General features: G+C 34.9%; 5 protein-coding genes across 5 annotated transcripts; 3 read left to right on the top strand and 2 right to left on the bottom strand.

Moving 5' to 3' along the window:
- Window positions 1-2813: 2813 nt before the first annotated feature.
- LOC129901041 (KH domain-containing protein At3g08620-like) lies at window positions 2814-7055 on the top strand. Its single transcript, XM_055976150.1, has 7 exons — window positions 2814-3074; window positions 3212-3300; window positions 3926-4089; window positions 5096-5215; window positions 5568-5684; window positions 5874-6017; window positions 6558-7055. The coding sequence occupies exons 1-7, from the start codon at window positions 2989-2991 to the stop codon at window positions 6702-6704; spliced, it is 867 nt and encodes a 288-aa protein (XP_055832125.1). The 5' UTR covers window positions 2814-2988; the 3' UTR covers window positions 6705-7055.
- Window positions 7056-8617: 1562 nt separating this feature from the next.
- Window positions 8618-9578, bottom strand: LOC129900210 (probable protein phosphatase 2C 51). The gene is made up of 3 exons (XM_055975138.1): window positions 9437-9578; window positions 9189-9320; window positions 8618-9081 (listed from the first exon to the last, which is right to left on the bottom strand). The coding sequence occupies exons 1-3, from the start codon at window positions 9576-9578 to the stop codon at window positions 8618-8620; spliced, it is 738 nt and encodes a 245-aa protein (XP_055831113.1).
- A 1104-nt stretch (window positions 9579-10682) lies between these two features.
- On the top strand, window positions 10683-13201 carry LOC129901538 (cytochrome b-c1 complex subunit 8). Its single transcript, XM_055976744.1, has 2 exons — window positions 10683-10958; window positions 12929-13201. The coding sequence occupies exons 1-2, from the start codon at window positions 10789-10791 to the stop codon at window positions 12975-12977; spliced, it is 219 nt and encodes a 72-aa protein (XP_055832719.1). The 5' UTR covers window positions 10683-10788; the 3' UTR covers window positions 12978-13201.
- Window positions 13202-14327: 1126 nt separating this feature from the next.
- On the bottom strand, window positions 14328-16809 carry LOC129898789 (60S ribosomal protein L10). The gene is made up of 4 exons (XM_055973466.1): window positions 16705-16809; window positions 15243-15744; window positions 14693-14774; window positions 14328-14572 (listed from the first exon to the last, which is right to left on the bottom strand). Exons 1-4 carry the CDS (start codon window positions 16712-16714, stop codon window positions 14507-14509), a joined length of 660 nt encoding a protein of 219 aa, XP_055829441.1. The 5' UTR covers window positions 16715-16809; the 3' UTR covers window positions 14328-14506.
- Window positions 16810-22140: 5331 nt separating this feature from the next.
- Window positions 22141-27323, top strand: LOC129899358 (26S proteasome regulatory subunit 6B homolog). Its single transcript, XM_055974299.1, has 6 exons — window positions 22141-22783; window positions 24436-24666; window positions 26119-26277; window positions 26372-26524; window positions 26712-26795; window positions 27007-27323. Exons 1-6 carry the CDS (start codon window positions 22301-22303, stop codon window positions 27139-27141), a joined length of 1245 nt encoding a protein of 414 aa, XP_055830274.1. The 5' UTR covers window positions 22141-22300; the 3' UTR covers window positions 27142-27323.
- Window positions 27324-27634: the final 311 nt, after the last annotated feature.

Here is a 27634-nt window from a genome sequence, read left to right as displayed (position 1 = left end):
ATTAGCCTGGGTGAACAAATTAACTCCAACACCACCACTATTAAAATCAAGAATGTATTGTCTAAGCTAACTACCAAAATCGCAAAATGTAGGCATTAGCGTGGATAATTTTTAGTTAGAACAATAAAATACATCGTTAATTTTATTTAACGACATATTATTAATAAATTATCTTTAAAAAATTATTAGTTACGAGCAATTAAGCAAATAGAGCAGCGATAAAACTTACAGTTAATTCCATTTTGTGCGAGTAAATATGGTATATATGTAAGACATTAATAAGAGTTTAACTAATATTCACTAATGATATTAAGAATTGTAATGGGGTCGTATCACCTTTTATCTGTCACAACATGTAATTTATTTTATTTTTCAAATTATAAAATTCACCTTTAATATGAAGGATTATGCAAAGATATTTTGGGTGATCTCACATATATTTTTTTACACTATGGTTGTATATAAAGTTAAAAATGAGAATTAATAATTTATGAAGGTGGGAGGCTTTATTGCGATCCACACATTGTTGTCTCTGTCCAACATGCATGGTCATATTATTTTCAAGTACAGTGCTCCCCTTCTATGGAATCCTATGCTACCTAGGCTTATGCAAATATTCCATCATTGTGTAGAACAAAAAAAACTTACTTGCACATATATTATTAAAATAAAATTAACAAGGTAAAAAACTTACTTGCATATGATATTTATGTCTTATATTTATTAGTTTAGTACGTATAAAGATAGAGTAATTATTTTTAGTACTATAATCTTAACATTCATTTATTTTATAGTATAAACGCCGAATGCGAAAAATACTAATTTGCCTTTTCATATAATTAGTGACGGAGCCACACATAGTTGAAGAGCGTCGATGGACACTAAAGATAATTTTTTAATATATATATATATATATATTAAATATTGATGCTCTTTGACTTCTATACGATTTAATTCTCTATATTTTGATACTTTTTAATCAAAATTTTGGCTTTAACGCCAATATATATATATATGATTTGATTATATTTGAAAAACAAGTTGAAGTTAATTTTAAAAAATGGTAAAATTAGCAACATTTACACAAAGAAATGATAAAATTATTGGCTATAATTAGTAGTATGTACTATTAATTAATTCAATAGAAAAAGACAATGGCGCCCATTAAGAGAAGTCATGAGGCTCGTTTTTCAGGAATTTCGTCAGTCATTAAAAATTCATTGCAAGAAAAAAAACAAATTCATGACAGGTAAGTATATTTCACTATACTAGCTAAGTATCACTAATATTTATTCGTATCGAGTGTTTAAATTCAATTAATATTTTAATTTTAAATTAAAATAATAATATATATATATATATCAGGAAATTTTTTCCCTTTTCATTTGTAATGGAACAGCCAGATTTTTTGGCAGATGCTTTCTGCTGGGCTCTGCCACTTGTGCTGATATCAATTTTAATGTCACCAAATATTATGCTACTCACTAATGTTTTACGTAAATATTTACTCGTATTAACTGTTTATATTAAATTAATATAATTTATTATAATTAAGTGATTCAATAAAGTGATAATATATATTAATTAATTATAATCAAATAATAAATATATATTTTAATATATATTAAGTATTCATTGTTTTAATATAAAAACTCGATATGAATAAATTTATACCGTAAAGTTAATTTAAAAGGCAAAAGCAAAATTAATAGTAGTACATCAACCTTTTAAATTGAATAAAATTACGAAACTAATTACCTCTCCTCTTCTTTTTATTAGTGTTAAGTTTTGTTTTTTGGTTTTTATTATTTAACTTTTATAACAATGTAAAAGAATTCTTATATAATTAGTGTAATCGGATATGTTTTGTGAGGATGATAAAAGAGATTTGATTCTGTAATCTATTATAAATGTTAATGTAGTTATATGATTATTATTTTTCAACCAAAGATCAATAAAAATAACATAGAAAAAATTACAAATAAAATAAATCTATTTACCAAATTATTTGATTCTATTCAAATTATAAAACAAATATAGAAAACAATTTATGCAGTTGATTTCTTTATTTTTCAAACCGGGTTTACTTGTTATGATTTGTCACTTACACCTTATTTGGATGATTGTTACTTGTTTTATTGTATTGTAGTATTATTTTAAATATCATGTTTGTTTCAATTGTTATTTAAATTTTATTATATTGTATCGTTTAAATTTATCGTTAGGTAACGACAAAAAAAATTATTTTGTGTAACGATCGATTTGTTTGGCGTGATCGCGTCGTTATCTTACTACTTTCTTCTTATTTTTAATTTATTATTTAAGTATAATTCAAATTATTAACACGTGACATTATGTAATGAAAGAGGATGACACAATTTATCCGACCGTTGCATTCATTAAAATAATATAATATAACACAATACAATACATACAATATATATCCTCAATATGTTTAAATTTCAAGGAAAAAAACATTAAGTGGTTGTTTTTATTCTATTCAGTATAAATACTGAAGTTTGATCACTGAGTAATTTAAATTTGTATTGTATATATATTAAATGCTAAGTAATATAAATTCCAATTATATATATTGAACATTAATTAATTTAAATTTTTATTGTATAATATTAGAAAAAGCTCTAAATCTCTTTTTATACGTAGAAGAATCGTATTCATCTCACATGATTACGTAGAGCTTTTCACTAGGTAGAGAAAAAACAAGAACAAAAAGGAAGTGTTGCTGCTAACGTGGGCTAGTACATGCCCCACACCTATTTAAGTCTAGAAAAATACAGTTCACTATTTATTTCTCCCCTGTTTTCCAGGGTTTCACTGATTCAAGGCTTTCTTCTTCTTGTTTCTTTATAACCAAAAAAAAAAAAGGTTCTCTTTCTTGGTTGTCTCTTGACTCATTTGTTAATTCTTCTCCTTTTCTGTTACTGCCCCAAAAAATTGTTTACAGACCCTTTTCTTGAATTCAAGTTCATGTCTAATTTGTATAATCACAACTTGAATTTCTCACCTGCAAGAGCTGTTTCTCCTCATATAAGGACTAACCAAGATGTTGATAGGTAATAGATAAATCCTTTTTTCCCCTCTTGAATAAGATTATGGGGTTTGAAATTTGATGTTGAAAACTCTATAAAAGATTGATTCTTTAACCAATTTTGTTGTTTTGGTTTTGGGTGTTTCTTGAAATTTCTTGTAGTCAGTACTTGACAGAGCTGTTAGCAGAAAGGCAGAAACTTGGACCCTTTACACAAGTTCTTCCAATATGCAGCCGACTCTTGAATCAAGGTTGGTTTAAATCTTGAATTTTTATTTGTTGCTGTTTGACTATGTATGAGTTGCTTGTGCATTTCTCTGATAAGCTTTTTGTATGCTCTGTTTTGTCAATCTATTAGAAGTTCTCTGCTGTTGTTTCAAGAAATGTTTATGACTGGAAACGAATCATAACAAAGTTGTAGATTTTACTCCAAATTGATCAAATCTACTGGTTTGAAGTCTGTGTTTAGCTCAAAGAGTAGGCAAAAGTTTCAGAACACTCGATATGTATTGTTTAGATTTTGGTTATTTAAACAGTATCATCGCAGGAATAAATTAAGCAGGATCAAGTATTGGCTGTTAGATAATGTTAAGCTTCGTATGTCGATTGAGAAGTGTGTATTCAGTTCCGCATTAACTTTAGTCCAATGGCGTTTCGAAAGAGGTAGATTACAGATTGGGATGTGACCTAATTATTCTTCAAAGAAATGTTTGTAGCAGATGAATACTTTTATAGCAAGTTGTATGAGGTTAGGTTAGTTTCCTTGTGTGGGCACATATGCAGGTGAAACAGTTTTAAGTTGATGTACGTTCTTCAATAGCTTTAATGATTCTCCAAATGGAAAATTCTGAATTTTAGTTTCAATCTCTTTGACAGAAATACTTAGACTTTCTGGAATGATTCCCAATCAAGTACTCAGTGACTATGACAGACTACAGCGTGGAAGCCCTAGTCCTGTGGCTTCATTTGACATGATGCAGCATGTTGGAGGAAAAGGTTTAGGTGGCTGGAACGGGAATGGATGGAACGCCTTTCAAGAGGTCAGCTTATGCTTATCTCATCTTTAGGAATATTTTTTTAATTTTCTGTTCACTAATTCTGTAATGCTCCCTATTAGATGTCTTATGTGTCTGTCAATAGGGGCTAGCTCATGGTTTCTATGCTAATTGAAACACAAACATTGTTTATGGTAATCGTAGTAAACATGGAGTGGAGACTTAAGGAGTGCAGAATAGCATTTACACAAAGATTGTCAGAGCCATTACTGTTCTGGTGAATTCGTCTTCAGTATCACATTGACAAATTAGGCTGACTTTATCTTTTCCATATATTGAAATGAAAAATTGATTCAGTTCTTGAAAGTACCGCCAAATGAAGAAGTAGGACTTTACTTCAGTCTAAATTATGTGGCAAGCCTAAACTTTGTAGGATAGCAATTAGTAATGAAGTGTTTTGGAAAATTACTACTCATTGGAAGAGAATATAGGACAAACAACTTTCAAAAAAAATGAAATTAGACAGTGCCAACTGCCAACGCCAGATAGTACCAAAATTTTGGCACTTCCATTGCTGAAGCTCCGTGACTCTTGAAAGGAAAAGGACGAACTAAGAAATTGGAGCAAAATCATTAATGGAGGAAGAAGATGAAGCGAGGGAGAGCTAGCAGTTTCTCTTTCTGCTCAAGTTAGAAATTTAGACACATCATGCATTGTTTCCTTTCTTTTTTAACTATGCTAACACTTCATACCATCAAGAAGCCTGTCTGTTTATTTCTAGATCAGGGGGTTGGCGGCAATCTAAAAGTTATACAGCCAGCTTAAATCCATCTCCAGAGAAACTGACATTTCAAATGCTCTCTTTCTAAGTTGAACTAAATAATTATTTTTCTTTTAATCTTATTCTTCACTGAAGCTGAGGACTAGAAAATTTCTTCACTGCTCCAGGAAGATATGGGAGCTAACTGACACCCTCCCCATGGTGTTTCATTCTCTCATGTGGCATTGCTTCTTGGACTCCATATTGATATCCCTGAAATTCATTTTGCAGCAAAGATTAGGTGGACCACAGGGAAGGCCCATCGACTGGCAAGCTTCACCGGGAAGTCCAAGTTCATTTGTTGTGAAGCGGGTGTTGCGTTTGGATATACCTGTTGACAGATATCCGAATGTAAGCCAACTTTGTTGACAGTTGATAATGTTTAAAGTTGCCATCTATTTCTCTATGGATCTAGCTTGGATTTACCTTTGAAGTGATAGGTTGCATTATCTGGTGTAACATATAATGATGCTGTACATGTCACATTAAACTCCGCACAATATTGAAAATATCAATTTCAACTCCCAGAGATGCCAATTTGTACCAATAATTATGTGATAACTCCGCATAATTAGTTACTCACTTAAGATGGAGGAAGAGAGTAGACTGTAGAGGGATGCGTTTGAAGATATTTTGATATTTGCTCAAATTAATTGAGCAGTAGAAATCAGTTGTACTGAATCTTACATTTCTCATGGCACAGTTCAACTTTGTTGGACGGCTTTTAGGACCTCGAGGTAATTCTCTGAAGCGGGTGGAAGCATCTACTGGATGTCGCGTATTTATAAGAGGAAAGGGTTCAATAAAAGATGCTGAAAAAGTAAGTTCATTTGACATTTTCTGCACACTGTCCTGCTTTTCGTCCAATATAGAAGGCTTTTCTTTCTCTATGATGCACTCTGTACAGTTTTCTGTCCTCCATTTTATATCTCGCTGCATCGGGTGTTTTGCTTGTACTTGTGTTCATCGTATATTTCTTATGTTTCATGTTCGTCTTATATTATTGTAGGAGGAGAGTCTGAGAGGCCTTCCAGGTTATGAACACCTCAATGAGCCACTGCATGTTTTACTTGAGGCAGAGTTACCCATTAATATAGTTGATGCACGGTTGAAACAAGCTAGCCAAATTATTGAAGAGTTGCTCAGACCTGTGGTAAGCACATTCTGATTCCGATAGATACAGCTATAAGCAATTGCAGACAAAACTCATTATCTGGTACTTGTGTGGTTCTTAATCATGAATTGAAATGGACAGACTGAAAGAGTTGACATATGAAAACAGTTGATATGATGTGTGATAAATATTTGCACTTCATGAATAAAATCTGAGATTCTTAACTATGCATATATGAGGAGTTATTTTCTTCCCTAAAAAAGGACATGCTGAATGAAAAATATATATCTCTTATGAGCTGTTTTTTATACTTTTTTTTGGTTTCATACCTAAGATGGTGCCTAATTACTCTTAGAACTAATCCCCTATAGGAGAAAAGTCTAATATAATTACTCCCTCGATGTCACACTGATAATCTTAGTTTGACTTGACATGGTGATTTACCAAGAGAGTTGAGAATATATAGTAGTTTGAAAGGTAGGTAAGAGAACTAGCATTAGAAGATAACCATTTTATGTTTTTGTGATTTTCTAGGATCATATTTTTGCTAATTTCATGTTCATTTGCCTGGAATTGCAGGACGAGTCGCAGGACTTATATAAAAGGCAACAGCTTAGAGAGCTTGCTTTGCTGAATAACAATTTTAGAGAAGAGAGCCCCCAACCAAGGGGTAGTCTATCTCCTTTTAGTTCAAGTGGGATGAAACGAGCAAAAACTGGTTGGTGATGAATGCTATGCTTTTCCTATTGATTGTGCGTAACAGCTGCTTCGCGTCTCCAGACAGGAGGATGCTAATCTGCACCTAGATACAGTGCGTTTTGTGGCCTTAACGTGGTAAAAATAGTATGTGACAAAGAAAAAACAGCAGATTGAAGAAAACCTCAAAACTGATTTTGTTGACTGTAGTTGTTTGTTGTTGTAGTAGAATGATTATTTGATTTATTTGTTCTTGACAGCTAAGTTGACAAGGATGATTTCCTTTCCTTTTTGGGATTTGTAACTTATAATTTATTTCATCCTTTGTTAAATATAGATTGCTATATGTAAATCCCATAATATGGATTTAAGACCCGTCCACACCACGATTGCTCCCGGGCCTCTTTTTTTTTGGTAGCTGTGTGTTCGGTTTGTTGGCATACACCTTGGTTAATTTTACGGGGTATTTGTCACTTTCTACCAGCATAAGTATCGGACAGACTCATATGTTGATTTGAATTGTGTAAGAGAAGAAACATCGTTAAGTAACAATAGCACAAAAGCAAGCAGTGGAGATCTGCAAAGGTAACTGGACGTTGGGGCTTAGGACAAGGAGCATTCGTAGTCTCTTGAGAAAAGGAAAAAAACTAATTAAAGTCGGTCGAGCTTCTCTTTATTGCTAGATGACACTCTTTCTTCGCTCTAATTTATATCGGCCGGGCTTCTCTTTATTCCTAAACGACACTTTCCTTTCTAATTAATGTCGGTCGAGTTGTTTGTATTTCTTTTACTCTGACTAACGTAGGTCGATCGAGTTGTTTATCGTTTCATTCGCTCTAATTAATGTCGGTTGAGTTGTTTTCCATTTCCTTCACTCTAATTAACGTCAGTCGAGTTGTTTGTCGTTTCATTCGCTCTAATTAATGTCGGTCGAGTTGTTTGTCGTTTCATTCGAGTTGTTTATCGTTTCATTCGCTCTAATTAATGTCGGTTGAGTTGTTTTCCATTTCCTTCACTCTAATTAACGTCAGTCGAGTTGTTTGTCGTTTCATTCGCTCTAATTAATGTCGGTCGAGTTGTTTGTCGTTTCATTCGCTCTAATTAATGTCGGTTGAGTTGTTTGCCGTTTCCTTCACTCTAATTAACGTCAGTCGAGTTGTTTGTCATTTCATTCGCTCTAATTAATGTCAGTTGAGTTGCTTGTCGTTTCCTTCATTCTAATTAACGTCAGTTGAGTTGTTTGTCGTTTCATTCGCTCTAATTAATGTCGGTTGAGTTGTTTGTCACTCCTTCTTTGATTGTTGCTAAGTTGCGTCACTAGTCTCTTTATTGCTAAACGACACTTTTCCTTCGCTCATTCTTTCGTTGTTGCTAACTTGCGTGTGGTGACTCGTCTCTTTGTCGTTAGATGACACTTTTCCTTCGATCATCCTGCCATTACTTTAAAGTTCAATCCGAAGCTTAGAAAAAAAATTTGTACCTACCAATACTGGTCGAGTTGTTTATCGTTTCCTTCGCTATAATTAATGTCAGTACAACCTAACTTGCGGTCACTCGTCTCTCTATTGTTAGGCGCCACTTTTCCTTCGCTCTAATTAATGTCAGACGAACTTCTCTTATTTGCTAGATGACACCTTTTCTTCGCTCTTATTAATTCGATCAAATTGTTTGTCGCTTATTCTTTCGTTCAGTTGTTGCTAACTTGCGGTCACTCGCCTCTTTATTGCTAGGCAACACTTTTCCTTCGATCATCTTGCCATGACTTTTAAATTTCAATCAGGAGCCTTTAAAAAAAAAACTATAGCTACCAATCCAATAAGAAGGTAGGCAAGAGAACAAAATGTCTTTCTCTAATTTCTACAATAAGAAAATTATTTACTATAATATTTTTGCCTCCACTTGAAATTTGAAAATGAATTAATTTGATCCAGATTCTATTGAAATCATCTACAAGAGATCCTTGTTCCTAAGGGAACCAAAACAACTGATAAATTATCTTTGCTGCCTTCTAAAAATGCTTTCTGAACAATTTGTTGAGCCAATAATGTTAAATCTGAATGGTCCTCTGCTTCACATAAGAAATCACACACTTTTTGTGGACTTAAGCTTTCAAGTATTCCATCAGATGCCACAACCAAATACTCATCTTTTGAAGTTAAATTTAGCCAATCAGTCACCTCTGGAATAGCTATGATTCCATATTTTTTCAAAGGAACATCACCAATAGCTCGAGTCATAGGGAAATGACCATTGAGAAGAGGAACAGAATTAGTACTAAATTTGAATTTACCTCCAGAAGCTTCAATCCTAGCCCTCTCGTCCAATCTATGTCCATTATGATCTTCCGTTAACTCCTTGGCCAATTTTTTAGAGCAAATAAACGCCTTCGAATAGCCAAAGTTTGCAACTAAAACATGATTTTTGTTATATATGAGAGCAATAGCTGCAGTAGATCCGGAATAAAGTTGGTATTCCAGAGCGAGTTGGTGAATTCTGTATCAATTTCCTCTATACTTTTAACTAAAGACGATTTCAGAAATTCCATATGGTTAGAATTTTGTTCGTAGTAATTCCTCAACAGAAACTTGTCTAAAAAAGTCCTCGACGCCATCTCACTAGCATCCGATCCAATATGACCGTCAAAAACTGCGACAACACCAATGTTCACTTGTTCAATTCCATCATTACGTCTCAATTGATGAATTTTAAGATCAAGGTTACATGTTACTCGATCCTCGTGGTATGATCTTCTGCGAAGTGACAATTTTGAGCTGGAATTGACGACATTGTTGTATTTGTAACGAAATCTTCTGCAACAATTTGTTCTTCAGGGTTAGGCTTATGGTTCATCAAAAATCCAACAAAGCAAGCAAAGAAAAATCCATATATGATAATACGCTTCATGATTGGAATTTTGCTCTTAAATTTCGAGGTCGAATTTGATTGTTTAGGGTTTATGGTTAGAAGCAGGATTAAGAGTGTGTTTACCAAAAAAAGAAAGAGTACGTAAAAACACCTGTTTTTTGTCAGCCTTTACCATCTCAACCAATAGCAGCAGCTTATTGCCACTCTTCTGGTTGGCCAATTTTTTTTTAATACCAAAAATAGATGCTCTATTTCAACAAATTAAGAGATTTTTTTTTAAATACTATTCTTGGTATTAAATTAAATAACATAAACTAGTAACAAATAAATTTAAAGTTTCAAAGCATTATTAATAAAATTAGTTTAGTAAAATACACCTCTAATTAAAATTTTATTAAGAATTATGTCATATCAACAAGAGTCAAATAATATAAACAGAGTAAGTACTTATTTATATCACATAAAATTAATTGAGATGCGCGTATATATTTTTCATTCCGATTCTAATAGACACTCTCACCCTTATTTTCATCCATATCTATTAGGAAATTTCTAGTCAAAAGATGATCTTCCAGCTCTTTTGTGACCCATAAATTTGCTTATGTAATGCAAATCGTTAGCATTTAAGGTTATGAACACTTTTGGTTTTATTATTAGCTTGGAGTCATGTTGAATGTAAATCATTTTCTATAGTTCACAGTGATTCATGGTTCAATCTCTTTTGCCATTAATTTTTAAGTGAATGGGTTAAAAAATATTTAAACTATCCCACTTCTACGAATTTCATGTCTCAATTATCCAATATATCATTTATATATCTAAATTATCGCACTTTATATATTAAAACATATTTTGTTGCTTAGCTGCAAGTGTTTTTGATACATCAACATGGATTGTGATGCAGTAGTGAAAATATTTCATTCTTAACCAAAAATTTCGAATTCAAACTCGAAATATGGAAAAAATCATGTTGAAAGCGTCACCCAAATGACAAAAGTGCTTCTAATACATGCTCAATTTTTTCTTAGAGAAACTGCCAAGTGGCAAATCTTATTCACTTAATCTAAAATAATTTTAAAAAAAAGTGCCATGGTGGGCTGGGCTACACTTTTTGAGCCCAGAAGCCCAAATGAATTTTCCGGAAGAAGAAGCTTCCTCCATCCAGCAATGCCAATTTATCATTCTCAATCTCGAAACAGCTTGTTCATCGACAATCGATCGGAGAAATCACCATTAAAATTAAGCGAAGATGGGGAAACAACCAGTTAAACTGAAAGCAGTTGTTTACGCTTTATCGCCATTCCAACAGAAGGTTATGCCAGGTCTATGGAAGGACCTTCCTGGTAAAATCCATCACAAAGTCTCTGAAAATTGGATCAGCGCTACTCTCTTGCTCGGTCCTCTCGTCGGCACCTACTCGTAAGTACTTCAATCAAAAGAATCCAATTTAAATTCTAAACTTTGTTGAGATCGGCTATATTAATCATCTGTATTCAAACCTTTTAATTTGGGATTATTTCGTTCATATAATAACGTGCAGATTTCTAACCAAACTAAACAGACTTCTGGCTAACAGAGAAATAATTTTAACTAAACAGACTTCTGGCGAACAGAGAGGTAATTTACGGAGATATTCATTCGGTTATATTAAGTCTATTCAGGTTAGACCAGGATTCCAATTTTGTGCGTGTCTAGATGAGCACGTCGCGAAAAATTTCGTATCGAAAAATACATCACAGTTAAGACTGTTAGGCTGTTTTCATTGACCTATGTCACACCTCTGGATTTGAAGCTGGGTGTGCTCTGAGACGGCTCAGATTGGCAGGCCCATTTGATACTTGTATGCATTAATAGTATGTTGAGAGCCTTTCGAAAAGATCTGGAGGTGCTTATTGATCTGATCTTCCTAGATGTTGCTTTAGTTTAGACGAGGCCATGGAGCACTTAACTTGAATCAAACTATTCTTGCCTGCTTACAATATGTTTTGGGATATGTTTTGAAATGTATAGCTAGCTTAGAAGGGGAACTTAGTTGCTCAGGCTTTAGTTGGAATATAATATATGAACAGTGGAGAGCCTTTAGAATATGCTTAATAGCATGGTTGCCAAAAATTTATGTTAGCCACATTAGAGTGTCTAGAGGTACCTACTAAGACGACCCATGAGATATGTGAAGCCTTCACACATTGTGAATCTTCCTTCACTTTTTGGATGAAATACAATTGCTCAATGCCAATTGGACTTGTTGAAGACATCGGCTTCTACAAGTATGAAGCTGGGTTGGTGGGCTTTCAAGCTACTTACTGATTGAAAAGGCAAGGTTAATTCGATTTTCCTTTGTTTTGTATTGTTCATGTTGCGTGGAGTTTTATTTATTTCTTTTTCTTTTTAGGGTGTCAGGGTTGGGGTTGGGAACTGCCCAATGGGAAGGAAGTGTTGCACATTAGTTCTTTTGAGTAGAAAAAGTTTCCTTGGTAAAGCATGCGAGCTTAAACATGAAATTGATCTCAAGTTATATTTTTATTAGAAAAAAGTTAATATGCAGCAATATAATCCTTTTTGACATGTAAAATGTGTTAATATAAAATCATTTCACCACTAGTTACTAGATGTAGTTTGATTTTGTAGGATATAATATTTGAGACAATTTCTAGCACTAGTTAGATTATCATGTACCTTCACATATTGTAATTAGTACCTCTTTAACAAAATCTTAACGAAAGTGTTCGTGTTTTTCTCATGATTCTTATATGGTCAAAATAAATCTGATTAACTTCTTTCTCCTCTATTTTCTTTGTTCTGTTCAACTTTGTCTCCAAGCAAGTGAAAGTGATTGCTGCGAAAATCTTAGTTATTTTAAGTTGTAATTTATCTCAAGTATAAGATATTATTCTGGATCATAGTATTTGAGTTGCATTTTGCGTAGAGTAGATTCACTTATATACACTAGACTGTTGAAGGTTATCGAGAGACTCTGGTAGATTCACTTCTGTTGGCTTGAGCTTTTTGAGTCCGTTATCCCTCCCCTCTTTTCCCCTAATAATAGATCATCCCCTCTTTTCCCCTAATAATAGATCATCGAGATAGAAAGATAAGAGTCTGCTTCCTTTATCATATATATGAGATGGGCGGGCCTTTTTTTTTAAGCTCTCTCTGGTAGATTCACTTCTGTTGGCTTGAGCTTTTTGAGTCCGTTATCCCTCCCCTCTTTTCCCCTAATAATAGATCATCCCCTCTTTTCCCCTAATAATAGATCATTGAGATAGAAAGATTTTCGTTTGGCTTCATGTCACATAGAATAAATTCTTTGCTAAGTTAGGTTCAACAGATAGACATGTGATTTTTGTGGTTGCTTAGTTCATAACCTAGGTGTTTCTTTCTGCATGCAGGTACGTGCAGCATTTCCTGGAGAAGGAGAAGTTAGAACACAGATACTAAAGTTCTGTGTTCATCATTTGTCTGGGGAGGACTGCTATTTCTATTTCTGTTTGAACAGGAAATAAGTCATGCTTTGGAACTTCTACCATCATTTTAAGGATACTTACTTTTATGGTTAATTACATGCAACTAGTTGTTTTATGGTCTTTTGAAACTTTTGTGCATCCTGAATCTTGTTGGAGTCTGCAAAATAGTTTATCATACACCTCAGTTATTTGCTACTACATCAAATGTTGCTTTCACCCTGAAATAAAATACAGTGGATATGGCATAACTAACTGTTCTGTCAAGAAAAGGATCCCAAAATTTGCAGTGCCTATGAAGATCTACATAAACGTCAAATATTTTGACAATCTAGCTGTAGCCTGTTTGGATTGGCTTTAAGTTGGTCAAAACCAACTTAAAGTCCCTTTTCAGCTTTTGGACGTGATTGTCTAATGCTAACTTTAAGCCAGAAAGTTCTTAAAGTCAGTCAAAAATAAAAAGTTAGGATTCCTAACCTTTTTTTTTCTAAGTGCTTAAAGTCATTTTCTTTGACCATGGAAATTACTTTTATATCCCTTATATTTTAACTAAATTTTCAAACTACCCTTTTTATTCTTTTAACTCTAAAATTCACATAATTTTCCTCATTTAAGCACTTTTATCCAAACACTCAACTGCTTATTTATAAAAATAACTTTCAGCACTTTAAAGTTCTAAAAGCACTTCATACATAAAAGTTATTTTTTTTAAGTCCATCCAAACGGACTCCTAGTCATGTCATTTCTTCAGATGTATTCATGTGAGCATATTAATGTGATCCGGCATGATCAGAAATTTATGGAAATAGGAGTCTTCTGTACCGTTTCACCAAGACTTGTGCCCAAACTGTAATTGGGCCAAGGTTTCGTATACTCCCTCCGTCTCATTTTAATTGTCATAATAAAATTTTACATAACCCTTAAGAAAAACACTAATTAGGAGTGTTATTTAACTAATATATTCCTTATTAATTTTTTAATTTTTATCTATTTACATGTTTCTTAATTCTAGAATAATTAATTTTAAAGACAAAGTTAAAAAAAAAAAAATTACTTTATCTCTTGATGGTTTAAGTTGACAACTATTTAGAGACAATATTTTTAATAAACATAACAACTAGTGTGGAAAAAAGGAGTAATTATGTTAATGACGTTTCAATGGAAATAGCAGCCCTTTAGCGCACGAATTGTACCAAACTAGATCTTTTGGTAAGAAACGTCTTCACAATGAACAGGCTGTTTGAATTTCCGCGAGCAAATACTTGGAATTAATCAGTTGGAGGAACAAAAAGGAATGTTAATGCTACCCGTCACTAGAGGTATAAAGTCATCAAAAGATGCAAGCTCTTAATCGTACGAGGAATTTCAAAGACACAACATAATTTCAAAAATGTTCAATTGGATACTGCTAAGGTTCATGCAAAGACAGAAAATGAAGTACAAAGTTCCATTCAACGGACTAGAAAACTAAATATGCTATTTGTAGGATTATGCCACTTCAATTCCCTAAGCAGATGTAAGAAAGGCCCTTCCAGGTTGACGTGCAGCAAGTCGACCATGGTTGCCAAGAAGCTGCAAAAGAACAGGCAATAAGTTCACAACCAAAAAGTGCAAATTGCTACTGGCAACCAGAAACATGAATGAGCAAAGCAAAAAATATTAGTTTAAAAAGAAAGATATGAATAGACCAACCTTTGCATTCACACCATCTGGAAGAATACGGTTTTCTGACTTGTATTTCAGATAATCAGTACGGCTGAACTTAGTGAACCCCCTGAATCAAAGTAGCTCATGTGAGATTCAAGGACAAGTTTCTAACTATCTAATACACAACCAAAATTATACATGATCACACTTCTAGATTCAACGGGTAGGCCAGATAACACTCAAATAGTACCAAACTTTAGGCAAAAGAATCGATAGAACTACAAGGAGACAACAAAAAACCAAGATATCATGAAACTATAAAAGTGTCAGATGGAAAACACACCCACAGAGTTCATATCCCCATAGTGGTAAAAGACAACTTTTGGCATTGAAAGGCAGAAATTTGTGCAATCTACTGTAGGGTGTTTTCTTAAAATGAAATCTCCCTAAATAGAATAACTAATCAAATGAAATATAGCCCTTTTTACACAACCATAAATAACAAGATAGTCCTTAAAGGGAAAAAGTAGTACCAAGGTTCACAAACAAATCAGTAGCACAAAATACAAAGTGAACCTTCAGATAGAATACATACCACTTTCTGCTGACAATGATCTTTTGACGGCCAGGAAATTTGAACTTAGCACGGCGCAGAGCCTCTTGGGCATGGTTACTGTTTCCATCTTTGCAGCGAACAGAGAGAAGAACCTGACCAATTGCAACACGAGCACAAACACCCTGGGGCTTACCAAAAGCTCCCCTCATGCCAGTTTGGAGTCTATCAGCTCCAGCACACGACAACATCTTGTTAATTCGCAAAACATGGAAGGGATGAACCCTGACCCTGAGGTGAAAAGCATCCTTTCCAGCAGACTTGGTCATGTACTTGTTGCAAGCAATACGGGCAGCTTCAAGTGCCTCACTTGAGACATTCTCCTTCTCCCAACTGACCAAGTGCACACAGAAAGGGAACTCATCAACTCCCTTTTTCTTCATGCCCACATCATAGATCCTGATCTTTGGATCAGGAACACCACGGCAAAACCTTGATTTTGGGTAAGGCTTGTTCTTAATCTGACGGTAACATCTTGCAGGTCCTGTACAAAAGAATTCAAACCATTACACCGAGGCCCAAAGATGGAATGTGCAAGGAAAAACAAGCACAAGGACCCATAGTGTACTATAAAAATATCATGACAATACAACATCTGCTGAAACTAGCTATGTCATGAATGGAACTTTAGTAGGATACCACTAGTGGTGCCAGAGTTTTGAATATACTTTTCCATACAAGTATTCACAATTAATAACAAAACAATGATTAATACTATTTAGACAAAAGTAACTATCTTAGATAACATATATGCAACTTATGAAGTCATTGTTCATCAGGTAGTTCACTATATAATGGTACAAAGTGGTTCCATTCTCACACACATAGAGAAATAATATTTCCTTCACCCAAAAAGAAATTGAGAAACTGCTCCATTTTCCAAGCGTGCGATATTCTTACAAAGACAAAATTCATCCTTACATGATAGGTCTCATTATTAAAGGATTAGATCAAATCCATTTGCTTTATATAGAAGGGCAAACTTACAACAACAATCCAAAATCTAAACATATAAAAACATTGAAAATTTCCGGACCTTTAAGCTGGACTGATCTAACAGAATCAATTCAATCACTCAAACTCCAAGCAAACTAGTTTTACAATCAAAGACACAAACGAACAAATAACAAAACTAGTCCATAACTAATAAACACCACATCCGCATCCGCATAATAAATGTAGAGAGCATTGCTCAACAAACTCTTTTTTTAAAAAAAAAGACAATATTTCACATTAATGAAAAATAGCTAACAAAGTTTCAAAAATGATTCACATATATATTATATATAAACATGGTACAAACAACCAATCATATAAATACCAGAAATGCTAATCTGAGAATGGAGATAAGCATAAGAGCCAAAAAAAACAATCAGATCTGCGGAATAATACGTTATAATGCTAATGAAAAATGAGAAATGGGAGATTAGGGGAAGCGACTTACTTCTCCCCATGGCTATTCAATTGAGGCGTCACTGCAATTGATCTGCGGCTTAGAAATTGTCTGTGAAGAAACGAGGAAGAGAAATGCCCTAAAGCTTAAATAGGAGCCATATTAGGCTTAGAAATTGTTTGGGCTTACGTTTGGGCATGCGTCACAAAAGATAGATGGGCCTGGCCCGACATAGTCAAACAAACTAAGCCCGTGATATGGCATGAGTTGCTTGACCCGTCCTTGATAGCGATTAGGAGATAAGTTTTTTAGATATTAAATTTTGTACGGGTAATATCATGTTTGTTAATATATTTATTTAATTCGTGTTTAATTGTAAGTTAGAAAATATGCATAACTGATATATATATATATATATATATATAAGTTATGAATGAATTTATGTATTATGTTATACAAAATAAGAGATAAAATAACTACTATATGAACAACTAGATATTGCATAACTAATCATTGCATGAAATAATACATAAATTTATTCATGACTAATCTCTATATTATTAATATTTGCATAACTTTAGTTAGCTACCAAACGACCCCCCCTCACACACACATATGTTAGTAGTGCTCTAGAAACATATGAACTTTGAATCGACGAATAAATTTGTGTCGAACAAATTTCATATTTCATTGTGAAGTTGTGTTGACTTTGAAAGACATACATGATGATTTGTTAGTAATAGTGCCTGATTGGCCTAACTTATTCTCCAACTTATTTTTTTTTAACATATATGTTGTTTTCAGTTTAGAAGTTGCTTTAAATAAGTTAAGTCAAATAGACTCAATTATTTTTGGTTTATTTTAAGTACAAAATGACTTTAAGTTAGCTAGTCAAATACTCAAAAAAACTAAAAACAACTCATAAGCAACTTATAAGTCAATCCAAACGGATTCATAATGACATCAGCAGGTGAGAAGTAATATATTGGATAGTTTTAAAATATAATCAAAAATTGAGGAGCAAATGTTTTTTTTTTTTAAAAAAAAATGAATGATAAAGAATTTGTTGTCAAGTTTTCGTGACATTTTATTGAGTTTCCAAAAAGTATATATTAAATATGCGCATTCAAAGCATAGCAAATTCATTAAGGCTTACTTTGTTGCGTATGAAATAGCTGCACTCGTCCTTCCAATATCAATAGGAGCAGGTACTATTTTGGATGGAAGTCAGTTTTTGTTTGATTAAATAGCCTTTAAATAATTATTTTCTATTTTATATTAATTGAATTTCTAAAGTAATGCATATATATTAAAAAAATTATTTAAGGATAAAATTTAAATCTTATTTTTCTCTATTAACCTTTTGTTTAATCATCATCATAAAGATGATTAAATGTGAAATCATAAATATAAATGGTCCTTTATTGAAGTATAATTTTATAAGTAGTATAGTTTACTCCTTGAAAAATTACAAAACTCCATTAATAGAAAGGATAAACATGAAAAAAGTTTCAAACATTTCTCTTGAATTTTGAACAATTTAATTATTTTGAACAGTAAAAAAAACTCTAAAAATTCAGTTAATATGAAATAGAGGGACTATAATTATTCGACTTAAAAAGGTTCAAGTCGTAATTGTGAAAAGCAATATATACAATTGTTTGATATGTAGAATTATTATGAAACATCCAACTATTTTTTATATCATTTAATAACATAATAAATAAATAAATAACAAAAAAATGGGCAAAAAAAGAGTTTAAAAACAATCATGTAAGCAACATATTCCTAACAAAGGTAACTCTATATTTATTCAAATTTGAATTTCAAACTTTTATTCAAAGTTAAAGAAATACTTAACAGTTATCAATCTACCACAAATCATTGTTGATGCAACGTTTTTTGTTTCTTTACCACACAAAATAAAGATTGTCCTAATTTATTTATTTTTAATATTATAACTACATATCAAACGTAATTTTATAAGTGAAGTTTAAATAAAGTAGTGTGCATGCATATCTTATAGAATCTTATGAGGTAGAAAAGTTACAACAACAACAACAACCCAGTGAAATCCCACAACATAGGGTCTGGGGAGGGTAAAATGTACGCAGACCTTACTCCTACCAAGGTAGGACGGCTGTTTCCTGGAGACCCTCGGCTCAGTAAAAGCATAAATGCATAAAAAAATGTTAGATAAGAATAGGAAATTAAAAGCTTTATGAGAAAAACAACAAACAAATAACGAATAAATAACAAATAAATACAAATAAATAAATACAAATAACAAATAACGATTAAATAAATAATGATAGCATCACAGGTAAAATAGAGTAATCAAAGCATAGAAAGTAATAAATAATAACAGAAATAACAGAAATCAGAAGTCACAGCGTAAGAGATCGTAATGCACTACTACGCCTATGAATAGAGAAGAACAACGAGACTATGAACTAGCATTCTACCCTAATGTGGGTCCTCCACACTCTCCTATCTAAGGTCATGTCCTCCGTAAGCTGTAACTGTGTCATGTCCTGTCTAATCACCTCTCCTCAATACTTCTTGGGCCTACCCCTACCTCTTCTGTAACCATCCATGGCCAGCCTCTCACACCTCCGCACTGGGGCATCTATGTCTCTCCTCTTCACATGTCCATACCATCTCAGTCGCATTTCCCGCATCTTGTCTTCCACCGAGGCTACTCCTACCTTGTCCCGAATAGCCTCATTTATAATCCTGTCGCTCCTGGTGTGCCCACACATCCATCTCAGCATTCTCATCTCAGCAACTTTCATCTTTTGAATGTGAGAAGTCTTAACTGGCCAACACTCTGCCCCATACAGCATAGCCGGTCTAACCACCACTTTGTAGAACTTGCCCTTAAGTTTTGGTGGCACATTCTTGTCACATAGCACTCCGGAAGCGAGCCTCCATTTCATCCACCCTACCCCAATATGATGTGTGACATCATCGTCAATCTCCCCGCTGCCTTGCATGATAGACCCAAGATACTTGCAACTACTTCTCTTTTGGATGGCCTGAGCACCAAGCCTAACTTCAACGCCAACCTCCTGAGGTGTCTCACTGAACTTGCACTCTAAGTACTCTGTCTTTGTCCTACTCAACTTAAACCCTTTAGATTCCAAGGTATGTCTCCAATCCTCCAGCTTAGCGTTAACTCCGCGGCGAGTCTCATTGATCAGGACTATGTCATCCGCGAAAAGCATACACCATGGCACCGCATCTTGAATTTGTCGCGTCAATCCATCTATCACTAAGGCAAATAAAAAAGGACTAAGAGCTGATCCTTGATGCAACCCCATCACCACTGGAAAGTGCTCTGAGTCCCCTTCTACTGTCCTTACCCTGGTTTTGGCTCCCTCGTACATGTCCTTGATCACCCTAATGTATGCCACATGTACACCTTTAGCCTCCAAACATGTCCATAGTATTTCTCTTGGGACTTTATCATAAGCCTTTTCTAGGTCGATGAATACCATATGCAAGTCCCTCTTCCTCTCCCTATGCTGCTCCACCAGTCTCCTCATAAGATGGATGGCTTCTGTAGTTGAGCGTCCCGACATAAATCCAAATTGGTTCTCTGAAATAGACACGTCTCTCCTCACCCTCATCTCTACCACTCTTTCCCACAGTTTCATAGTATGGCTTAGTAGCTTAATACCTCTATAGTTGTTGCAACTCTGGATATCCCCTTTGTTTTTGTATAGAGGGATCATTACGCTCGACCTCCATTCTTTGGGCATCGTTGCCGTTTTAAAGATGACATTAAATAACCTAGTCAACCACTCCAAACCTACCGAGCTCGTGCTCTTCCAAAATTCCCCAGGAATCTCGTCAGGTCCGATTGCTCTTCCCCAGCGCATCCTACGAACGACACTCTTAACCTCCTCGACCTTAATACTCCTGCAATACCCAAAATCGCGATGCCTCCCTGTATGTTCTAAATCTCCCAACACAAAGTCTCTGTTCCCTTCCTCATTCAATAGTTTATGGAAATAGGACTGCCATCTCTGTTTAATGAGGGTCTCGTCTACCAATACTTTTCCATGCTCGTCCTTAATGCACTTCACTTGGTCCACATCGAGTGTCCTTCTCTCCCGCACCCTGGCTAACCTGAACAATTTTCTATCCCCACCTTTCTCTTCTAGTTCAGCATAAAGGCGTTCAAAAGCTGTTGTTTTTGCCATCGAAACCGCCGACTTCGCCTCTTTTCTCGCTATCTTATAAAGTTCCATATTTGTCCACTTCTCCACCTCATCTGTGCTTTCTATCAACTTTGCGTACGCCATCTTCTTTGCTTCCACCTTTTCTTGCACTTCTTCGTTCCACCACCAGTCTCCTCGATGCCGACTACGACTACCAGTCGAGACTCCCAACACTTCCCTTGCCACAGTCCTAATACAACTAGCCGTCCTATCCCACATACTGGTCGCATCCCCATTACTATCCCAAGCCCCCATGACCTTCAACTTCTCTTCCATCTCCAGGGCATTTGCAGTGGTCAAACTCCTCTATCGGATCCTAGATCGATCATCCCCGATCCTCTTATTCCTCATCATCTTGATCCCTAAATCCATCACCAAAAGCTTATGTCGGGTTGTAAGTTTGTCTATCGGAATGACCTTACAGTCTTTGCACAGACCTCTATCGACCTTCCTCAGGAGTAAAAAGTCTATCTGAGTCTTAGCCACCGAACTATGGAATGTTACCAAGTGGTCTTCCTTCTTTGGGAAACTCGAATTGGCTATGACCAACCCAAAAGCTCTTGCGAATTCCAAAAGTGAAATGCCTCCTCCATGAGGTAGAAAAGTTGTTTTCAATAAATCCACTTCTCATTTTCTTTTCATAGTAAAATTAACCTAGAAAATTCAAAAATGCTTTCATTCTACCTGTTGGATCAAATTTGTAACTCTTCTACCTATTGTATCAAAAAATATATTGAAGCAGCGGCAAATTTGATCAAATAGGTTGAATAAGGGTGTTTTAAAATCATTTATAACACATTGAACATATTTTTTTATTCCTTTTGATAATAATAATTGTCGGGTCAAGTTTTTTGAAAAATGATATTTGTTTTGTCCATTTCCAAAAGAGTATCCTTTCCCCAAATCTTGATTTGATGATTATAAAACTGGTAGCTCCAAACCCGACTTCGTTTCTGTTTTAATAAGTGAAATGTGAACCATTTTTAATACGGATGTTTTCCATCGTTTACGTAAAAATAGTGACTTGATTAGTCCTTTCCCAACAAACTTGATCCGAGGATTAAAAAACTGATAGCTCCATACCCGACTTCATTTTCTGCTTTTGTCGGGTTTATCAAAGTTTCTTGTTTCCTTTTCCTAAATCTTGATTCGATGATTATAAAACTGATAGCTCTATACCCGACTTCGTTTCTATTTTAATAAGTGAAATGTGATCCATTTTTAATATAGAGATTTTCCATCCTTTACGTAAAAATAGTGACTTGAGTATCCTTTCCCAAAAAACTTGATCCGAGGATTATAAAACTGATAGCTCCATAACCGACTTCGTTTTCTGCTTTCGTCGGGTTTATCAAAGTTTCTTGTTTCGGACTCCATTTTCACTCTCCCATCTGCTCTGTATCAATTTTCCACTTCCAACAATGGCATCACCTATGGTTCTCGACCCAAAGCTCTCATCGGAACAACCGGCAACTCGAACCGACTTATTGTCACACGAAGTTCCCTCCGAAAACGGCGAAGACGACCTCTACGCTCGCCTGAAATCTCTACAACGGCAGCTGGAGTTCATCGAGATCCAAGAGGAATACGTGAAGGACGAACTGAAGAATCTCCGCCGCGAACATTTACGGGCACAGGAAGAGGTGAAACGGATCCAATCGGTGCCGTTAGTAATTGGCCAGTTCATGGAGATGATTGACCAGAATAACGCCATCGTCGGTTCAACTACGGGATCCAATTACTACGTTAGGATACTCAGCACGATTAATCGGGAGCTACTTAAGCCTTCAGCTTCTGTGGCTTTGCATCGTCACTCCAATGCGCTTGTTGATGTTTTGCCTCCCGAGGCTGACTCGAGTATTTCGCTGCTTAGCCAATCAGAGAAGCCTGATGTTACCTACAATGTAAGTTTATTGTTTCTGAATTGAGCGATTAGTTAATGGTTGAATACACTGATTAGGGTTTATATGTTACTTTTTATTAGGGTAACAATGTTTCTGGCTGCTATATTTCTTATTTCTTAGGGTATATTGGTCAATTTTACCTTCGGTTTTCTCAATTGGTTCATTAGAGTTTATAGTGTGAGCTCATGACTTGTGGAACTTTTGCATTCGGTTTTACTTTATAGTGATTATGAGTTCTGGATTTAAATTTGGCCATTAGCTAGATGTAGGTTCCATTAGATGAATGCAGGGTTTCCCATTACTCACTAAAGTTCATTACCTTTATCAATTAATGAATGCCACGAATTTCTTTTTATGATAGGCTCACAAAGAGCTTGAACAACTTTAATTAGTAGAATGAAGGTTGGTTAGTCAAGGTGTCACCAATAAGAACTTCCATAGATAGATTAGGAATCAAAGTTTTTACATATAATCCTAATTGCTTTGCAAATTAAATAAGAAGGTGAATGCTGTTCTCTCAAGTCTCAATATAATGTTAAAATGGCTCATTTCCTCTTATATGGTTATCCTAGTCTGTGTAAACACATTTTTATGACAGAATGACAGTATTTTCAATAATAATTTTAAAACCAAGAGAACAAGCTCCTTTTTAATACCAACTGAAAAGAAGAAGCTCTATTTTAAAAATCATATGAACTCATTGAGGAGATTGTTTCTCTTTAATCAATCAATTCACTGATCTCATACAATCATATTGCACAGTATATTCTTTTTTAAACTGATTGCGCTGTATATTCTTATTTAACCTCAGTTCCTATCAGGCTTCACGTGAAAAATATCTACAACTGCTGCTGTTGGGTGCGTATGAACCTGTGAAATACCGTTACTTTCCCATAACCTTATTCAAAATCCTAATATTGGCTTCTAAAAGGCAGCTAAGTGGCATTTAGTACCTATTCTCTAGTCCTTAGAGTAGTTGTTATGTGTGCAACACTTCCATCAACCATATCAAGTGAGAAGGAAATTTGAAAACCTTGTTCACGGGTTGCAGAAGGATGCATCCGTTGCTTTAAATTCTGGCTAGAGAAACAAAAGATACAAGAAGCAGGACATTTTTTCAGAAGAATCAGGATAACAAAGAGTGGTTATTGGTGTCTTTGGATATCCAATGCTTCATAAATGTAGTATCCTGGATTAATATGGATATTGTGTGTATTTTCTTTTTTTTTTGCTATGCAGCCCATGTTATATTGTGGAAAAGTAGGAAAAAGGTTCGCAAATGATTGAACTGATTTTGTAATTAACTGATCAATCACAGATTTGGTGATCTGAATTCACCTATCTATTCATACAAGGAACATGGATGTGGAGTGCACAACTCATAGTCTGCTCTCCAATATGTTCTTCAAAATCACGAAACACTATTGAGGTAGTGGGTTATAAGTAAAGAGTGCATCTAATTCTATAATCAGAAGTCAGATCACTAATGAGAAAGAGCATTATGTTTTATCCTAATAAATGCTCGTTATATATGCATGTATATGTGTCACATTGCAGCTACAGGCAAGCAAGTGGAAGTATTGAAATAATATAGGACTGGTACCTTTCATTATATTCTTCCCCTTTTTAATCTTATTTTTTCCTCCCACCAGGATATTGGAGGATGTGACATACAAAAGCAGGAAATCCGTGAGGCTGTTGAGTTACCTTTGACTCATCATGAGTTGTACAAGCAGATTGGTATAGACCCTCCCCGTGGTGTCTTGCTTTATGGTCCACCAGGTACTGGGAAAACTATGCTTGCAAAAGCTGTTGCTCATCACACTACTGCTGCCTTCATAAGGGTTGTTGGCTCAGAATTCGTTCAGAAGTACTTGGGTGAGGTATGCATTGAAGAAATGGAATACCCTGAGCATTTTGTTTTATGCATCAATGTGTTGTTACTCACCTATTGTTGATGAATCAGACTAGTTTTGAAATACAAAACTTTAATTTGAAGTGTTCCTTTCTATTGTATAGAAAGAAATTTAGAAGATAAAAGGCATTGATGTCTTGTCTAAGACTTCTTTTATTTTTAAATTTCATCAGTAGTAGCTATTGTTTGTGCGAGAATGAGGTAATTAATGAATATTACTTTTACCCCAAATTATATGATCTAGTTCTATTTTCTGTAGGTAGGTTGTCTTTTTTTTTGGTTGACATCAAAGATTAGGTTGTTAATTTATGTAAAAAACAATTATAGATTACACTACCACAAAAAAAGGAAGAAAAATATACTCTCTCCTGCTACATCAAATGGCTTAGTTTGAATTTGCATTGCCGTAAAAGTGTAATTGAACGCAAAATTCTTTATATTTGTTGGGGGAACATGTGGAGCCAATTGTTGAAATTTTGGTGGTGTAAATTGAAACATTGCTAAAAAGGCACCATGAAAACAAAAACTAAAAATGCCACACTCTCACTGCTTTCTTCATTCTCTGTTTTAGAGCTAAATCCCGAGTCCCCTATAGTTCCAGAGGGTTTCACTTGAGACCTCTTGTGATAAAGATTGCCTCAATATCTCAAAACCTTTTCAATTTCTTTCATGTCTTTTTTGGCTTATTGCATCTGTTGGAGTCTCACTATGTTAGGCTACTCCCACAATTCCAACTCGTCACCGTAATAAGAATTCGTAGCAAGGTGAAGCTAAAAGTTCTCAACAGATGGAGAACCGTGAGTAATACCATGACTACTGCGTATAGCATCACATTCTTCTGCAGGAACTCTAGACTTTTATACACACATTTGGCACCGAGCTGGATACTCCTCTAAACTCCTCATGCATCTTACAGACATTGTAAAAGAATGCCCTACTAATATATATCAGTAAATATCTTGAGAAAAAATACATTGACACGGAATCTCCTATTTCCGTCGTGTTGACTGGCAAACATCATGTACAAGATCCATCCTTGAAACTAAAACACCATATAGAAGAACTACTAGTCGATACTTGGTAGTAGACAGATAAGCCATTTCAGCCTTTTTTTCTTTTTCTTTTTGAGAAGACAGACCAGCTTTCTGCGGCCAATCGAGTAGAGCATTTTGGTTCTGTCAACGCACAGCTTGGAATGCACTATTGTACATTTTCTTGCTGCATGTTGTCCACAGCTCTTTTATCTGAGATGCAACTTCAGTTCAATTTACAATTTCCTGAGCCAAATTTGTTTGTCTGGAGATTTCTTTTTATTTCTTAGGTAGGACTGGTCAAGTTTGTCCACGAATGATGATGACAAGACTCCATTTGTTTCTATTGCTCAAGCTTTACTTTCCTCACTTACTACCTGCCTGTTCAGGGTCCGCGAATGGTTCGTGATGTCTTCCGCCTTGCCAAAGAAAATGCTCCTGCAATTATATTTATTGATGAGGTAGATGCAATTGCTACTGCTAGGTTTGATGCTCAAACTGGAGCTGATAGGGAGGTCCAGCGTATCCTGATGGAGTTGCTAAATCAGGTAGGCAGACTTCTACAAATTCCTAAAGTAATCATGTCGGAATTTACACTTTTTGCATTGTTTATGAGGTTTTCTTTTGGTTTGTCTTCTGCAGATGGACGGATTTGACCAGACTGTGAATGTGAAAGTTATCATGGCAACTAACAGAGCTGATACTTTGGACCCTGCACTATTGCGTCCTGGAAGGCTTGATCGGAAGATTGAATTTCCTTTGCCTGATAGGCGTCAAAAGAGGCTTGTTTTTCAGGTAGAATTTGGATGATGTTGCGGTTTAACCCCATTTCCCATTACCAAATAAATAGAAGTTAAGTTTGGAAAAATGTTGAAGGAAGTTATGATAGATTGGTTTCTGAATTGTGCCTCCCACTCATTATCTTATATTTTCCCCGTATTCCAATGTGCCCCAAATCTAAAAGCTGGATGATTTTGGCCAGGTCTCTACTGCTAAGATGAACTTAGGCGACGAGGTTGACTTGGAAGATTATGTTTCTCGCCCTGATAAAATTAGTGCTGCTGAGGTTTGTCTCTTTACCCTTCATCTATTTTTTGACTGAGAACAGGATGCTTCACTACTGATCTGAAAATGTGGAAGTCAGGTGTTAAGGCTAAATAGTTGTTCTTTATTTTGCTGCATCTGCTTTGATCTTTCTATTTTGAAAATATGAATGACCTGTAATTGAAGAGTCAATTCGACCAACATGACTGTGATGCATGTTGCAATGTCTGCAGATTGCAGCTATTTGTCAAGAAGCAGGTATGCATGCAGTGCGAAAGAATCGATATGTCATACTCCCCAAGGACTTTGAAAAGGGTTACAGGACCAATGTGAAGAAGCCGGACACTGACTTTGAGTTCTACAAGTGATTTGCAAAAATAGATGATCAAATATTCTAGAGATCAACCTTGTAAACCACCGTTGAAGATTTTTTTGTACTGCTGGTTTGTCAAACATCTAATGGCTTGTACTGTTCTAGCTTCCATTATTTGTTCCTTCAGAAACTGCAGCATAAGCAGTCTAGCAATCCATTTGACATTCAGACTTCTTATTTGTTTTGCATATTCTCTTAAGCTGCTTAAGTATCTCATCGTGAGGGGTGTCTGTTTACTCTTTCATTCATTTTAATGCCGCATTCTGTGGGATGGCTTATTTCCTCATATATAAGCTGCAGTCGTACATTAATGTTTCATCAACTCTTTTTCATTTACCGATGCATATGCCTCGACCACATTCACCAGAAGTTGCATTGAGTATAAAATGAGATAAGGTTGTTTTAGGACTGTTTTGCGTCGATTTACTGATAAACCTACATGAGGTAGACTTAAAATAACATGAGAAAGGAAGTGGTTTCGAAATACA

The sequence above is a fragment of the Solanum dulcamara genome, chromosome 8 (assembly GCF_947179165.1).
Source record: "Solanum dulcamara chromosome 8, daSolDulc1.2, whole genome shotgun sequence".
Classification (NCBI taxonomy): domain Eukaryota; kingdom Viridiplantae; phylum Streptophyta; class Magnoliopsida; order Solanales; family Solanaceae; genus Solanum; species Solanum dulcamara.
The sequence above is the reverse complement of the archived record's forward strand: the minus strand, read 5'-3'. Positions and strand labels throughout refer to the sequence as shown.

Bases quoted from the DNA above. Each gene is read 5' to 3' on its own strand.
- LOC129898789 (XM_055973466.1), bottom strand. The intron at 14,775-15,242 runs GTATGTATTCTA...ACTTTGATTCAG, and splicing joins ATCATTGTCAGCAGAAAGTG to GGGGTTCACTAAGTTCAGCC. The intron at 14,573-14,692 runs GTTGGTCTATTC...GTTCTTTTGCAG, and splicing joins CAGATGGTGTGAATGCAAAG to CTTCTTGGCAACCATGGTCG.
- LOC129899358 (XM_055974299.1), top strand. From the start codon at position 22,301: ATGGCATCACCTATGGTTCTCGACCCAAAGCTCTCATCGGAACAACCG. The intron at 24,667-26,118 runs GTATGCATTGAA...CTGCCTGTTCAG, and splicing joins TTCAGAAGTACTTGGGTGAG to GGTCCGCGAATGGTTCGTGA. The intron at 26,796-27,006 runs GTTTGTCTCTTT...CAATGTCTGCAG, and splicing joins ATAAAATTAGTGCTGCTGAG to ATTGCAGCTATTTGTCAAGA.
- LOC129901538 (XM_055976744.1), top strand. From the start codon at position 10,789: ATGGGGAAACAACCAGTTAAACTGAAAGCAGTTGTTTACGCTTTATCG. The intron at 10,959-12,928 runs GTAAGTACTTCA...TTCTGCATGCAG, and splicing joins CCTCTCGTCGGCACCTACTC to GTACGTGCAGCATTTCCTGG.
- LOC129900210 (XM_055975138.1), bottom strand. From the start codon at position 9,578: ATGAAGCGTATTATCATATATGGATTTTTCTTTGCTTGCTTTGTTGGA. The intron at 9,321-9,436 runs GTCACTTCGCAG...GTGTTGTCGCAG, and splicing joins GTCAATTCCAGCTCAAAATT to TTTTTGACGGTCATATTGGA. The intron at 9,082-9,188 runs GTATAGAGGAAA...ATCATGTTTTAG, and splicing joins GAAATCGTCTTTAGTTAAAA to TTGCAAACTTTGGCTATTCG.
- LOC129901041 (XM_055976150.1), top strand. From the start codon at position 2,989: ATGTCTAATTTGTATAATCACAACTTGAATTTCTCACCTGCAAGAGCT. The intron at 3,075-3,211 runs GTAATAGATAAA...AATTTCTTGTAG, and splicing joins ACTAACCAAGATGTTGATAG to TCAGTACTTGACAGAGCTGT. The intron at 3,301-3,925 runs GTTGGTTTAAAT...TCTCTTTGACAG, and splicing joins CAGCCGACTCTTGAATCAAG to AAATACTTAGACTTTCTGGA.